Source organism: Triticum urartu, chromosome 4 (genome assembly GCF_003073215.2).
Source record: "Triticum urartu cultivar G1812 chromosome 4, Tu2.1, whole genome shotgun sequence".
Lineage (NCBI taxonomy): Eukaryota > Viridiplantae > Streptophyta > Magnoliopsida > Poales > Poaceae > Triticum > Triticum urartu.
The window spans coordinates 2,648,096-2,651,654 of NC_053025.1; the positions used below are offsets into that span (position 1 = coordinate 2,648,096).

The window sequence follows — 3,559 nt, forward strand, 5'->3', positions numbered from 1 at the left end:
GAGAATCAAAAGCTAAAAAGAACTGGGCCTACATGGCCGTGGGAATCTGCATGCAGCCAGTGGAAGTTCGTCGCCGGCTGCACTCTCGGCGGCGAAGACGAGCACATCGAGCCCCGCCGATGGGAATCATATGGGCGAGAGGAAGAAGAGAGAGCGGGCTAGGCATTGATAAATGGACTTCACGTTGTTGTCATAAACCTTTTTTCTTTCGTGAAAGGTATGTTCTACAGTGTGTGATTGGGTGCTCTTGAACCCACTAATTAGTGTTTTATGCATGCAACGAAATTACGCATGAGTAGAGTAGGTGTTATTTTTCACAAATCGGTAGAGCGGTGGTTTATGCAAACCTAGTCCATGGTTTTATGCAATTGATGTATGTTTTTTTTTAATTTTCTCCAATGAAATTACTTTTGTATGATATATGATCGGATCGAAGCCCAAAAATGGCGGGCAGCTTGGACGACGACCCAGCAAAGCAACCCTAACCGCCAAAACATAAACGGCCTCCCATCCATGCATGGAATGGAATCCCAGCTCACGCTTTGCCTTCCTTAATTTCGCACCACAAGATAACAACAGCCAGCCATCGAATTCCCTCCCCGTTGCACGAGGGATCTAGCTGCCATTCCTCTCAGTCTCCGGCGTCCGGCCACCGCACGCGCACGCGAGCCGATGGGCTTCGCGAGCCGCCCTAATAAGGTCGACGGCCCGCCAAGCCGGACAAGCAGCGTGGCCTCCTCCGGCGCCACGCCCCCGCCCAGCACCAGCGCCAGCGCCCGGACGTCCTCCATCTCCAGCGATGACGGGAACGGCGGTAATGGTGGACGGCCAGGCCAGTCCCCGGCGCGCGGCGCCCCGGGCCACACGCTGGAGGCGCCGTCGCGGAAGAACCGGCCCGCACGCAGCCCCTCCCGGCCGGCGCAGCTGTTCCAGAAGCTTCGCCGCGCGCTCCCCATCCTGGCGCCCCGGTGCGGGAGGACGCCGGCGGGGTCGGCGCGCGAGGTCGCGGCGTCGACCTCCTCGGGCGCCGCCGACTCCCACCTGATGTCGCGGCACGTCGCGTCGGGCGGCGGGAGGCGGCCGTGCCGGCGCGTGACGGGCACGCTCTTCGGCCGCCGCAAGGGCCGCGTCGCGCTGGCGCTCCAGGAGACGCCCCGGAGCCTGCCCAGCCTGGTGGTGGAGCTGGCGCTCCAGACGCACGCGCTGCTCCGCGAGCTCGGCAACCCCGCCGGCGCGCGCATCGTGCTGGAGACCGAGCGCCGCCGCGGCGGCACTGGCGACGGGCCTAAGCGCGCGCCGCCGCTGCTGGACGAGGTGGCCTGGACCATGTTCTGCAACGGGAGGAAGACCGGGTACGCGGTGCGGCGGGAGGCGACGGACTACGACCTGACGGTGATGGAGACGCTGCGGGCGGTGTCCATGGGCGCCGGCGTGCTCCCGGTCGCAGCTGGAGCTGGAGGTGGGGGCTCATCGGGGTCGGCGCCGGACGACGAGGTGGCGTACATGCGCGGCTGCTTCGAGCACTTGGTGGGGTCGTGGGACTCGGAGTCGCTCTACATGGTGACGCCCCAGGGCGGCGGCACCGGCCCGGAGCTCGCCGTCTTCTTCGTCAGGCTCTGACCAAAACGCCCTCTCCTTACTCCTTAGGAAGGAGATGGGCGGTGGAAGATCAGTGATGGCCACATGCATGCAAATGCTCATGCTTAGATTTTGATTAGATTTTAATTTATTTATTCTAACCCAAAAGCATGCACAACCCATGTATATACATCGTTGAAACAAGTAAAGCTAAGCTATGCTGAGCAAGATACCATCAGCATATACTCCCTCCATCCCAAAATTCTTGTCTTAAATTTGTCTAGATACGGATGTATCTAATACTAAAACGTGACTTGATACATCCGTATTTAGACAAATGTAAGACAATAATTTTGGGACGAAGGAAATACTATATGGAGCATGGACCATACATTCATACTACTAGCTTTTTTTCAATGGTTTCTTCTTCTTAAAACCCACCTCAACTACAAATCTGCCACGAGAGGCTTCAAGATACTATAATGTTATTGACAATTGCAGCTCTGGCAGGATGATCACACGATTCTTTCACTGCATGCATGAGAGCAAATTCAGGAACAAATATATCGCAAAGCTCTTAAGAGGCAAAAATGGTTTATTGCAGAAAGAGAACAACATTACATGGGCTACTTTTGGCCATGAGAATACCTAGTTCTTCCAATGACCGGCAACTAGGCAGGTTGCAGGACATCCGACTCTCCCTCAGCGTCCTCGCGGAGAATGGCAACCGCCAGCCGGCCGTCTCCTTCTCGGCGGCTCCTTCAACGTGAGCTTCAGCAGCACCATGATCTTCAAGCTGGGCGCCGATCCCTTCGACGTGGCGAGCAAGAGCATGCATGCGCTCCACTACCCGACGGACGCCATCGACGTTGTGCCAATCGACCGGTGACGGATGGAGGAGGCGCTCATGAGCGGCGTGGTGATATTCAAACATAAGAGAGCATGGTGGACTTCAGATTGTGGATTCTATAGTCCCAACAACACAAATGGGTTTGCTTGATGAAGAACCAACCTGAGTTACCTCCTAATAATGTTTCGCTTATACATTCTAAAATTAAGAAACAGTAAAATGGGGCTAGCTACACCCTCTCACAGCGATTTGATGTCATAGTCGTCGGATCACACTAATAAACGACTTAGATCTCCTGGTCGTGCTTCTGATCACTTCTAGCCAGTTGTCAACGCATCAATCTCGCAATCCGCTCGGCCCACGGTAGCCGGGCCGCTACTCCGCAGACCAACTATGGTGGTGTGACGCTCCGAGACCGATGTGCCAGGTGCCTTCCAGTTATTTGATGTGTTGCCTTGCATGTGCTTGCGTGTCATGCATCTCATACCATGTCATCAGGTGCATTTCATTTGCATACATGTTCGTCTCATGCATCCGAGCATTTTCCCCGTGGTCCGTTTTGCAATCCGGCGCTCCTATGTCACCCGGTGTTCCTTTCTACCTCTTTTCGTGTGCGGGTGTTAAACGTTTTTGGTTTGGACCGATACTTTTCATGCGGCCTTGGTTTACTACTGGTAGACCGCCTGTCAAGTTTCGTGCCATTTGGACTTCGTTTGATACTCCAACGGTTAACCGAAGGACCGAAATGGCCTCGTGTGTGTTGCAGCCCAAAACCCCTCCAAAGTGGCCCTAAACCCATCTAAACCTCCTCCATCACCTAGGTCGTTCGATCACGATTGTGTGGCCGCAAACCACACCTCATTTGGAGCTTCCTCTACCTCTATAAATAGGCCCTCCCCGAAATTTTCGGATCTCTTCCCCCGAAAGCCTAGCCCCCTTCTTTCTCCGCGCGCCGGACAACGTCCGCCGGCGCCGGACGTGTCCGACTTGCACCGCGCCGCCGCCCCGCACCAGTGGTGTCCCGCCACGTGGCGCCTGCTGCCCGCCGCCGCCGAGGCCCGTTCGGCCCGAACCGGGCCCCCGAGCCCATCGCGCCGCCCGGGAGCGTCCCACTCCGCGGCCTGTCGTCCT

The 3,559-nt window shown here is 56.6% G+C and overlaps 1 protein-coding gene across 1 annotated transcript; it reads left to right on the top strand.

Moving 5' to 3' along the window:
* The first annotated feature begins 422 nt into the window (after positions 1-422).
* Positions 423-1,768, top strand: LOC125553315 (protein MIZU-KUSSEI 1-like). The gene has a single exon (XM_048717125.1). The coding sequence runs from the start codon at positions 673-675 to the stop codon at positions 1,618-1,620; it is 948 nt and encodes a 315-aa protein (XP_048573082.1). The 5' UTR covers positions 423-672; the 3' UTR covers positions 1,621-1,768.
* The last annotated feature ends 1,791 nt before the right edge of the window (positions 1,769-3,559 follow it).

What these genes read in the sequence shown, in the direction of transcription:
- LOC125553315 (XM_048717125.1), top strand. Translation starts at nt 673, where the DNA reads ATGGGCTTCGCGAGCCGCCCTAATAAGGTCGACGGCCCGCCAAGCCGG.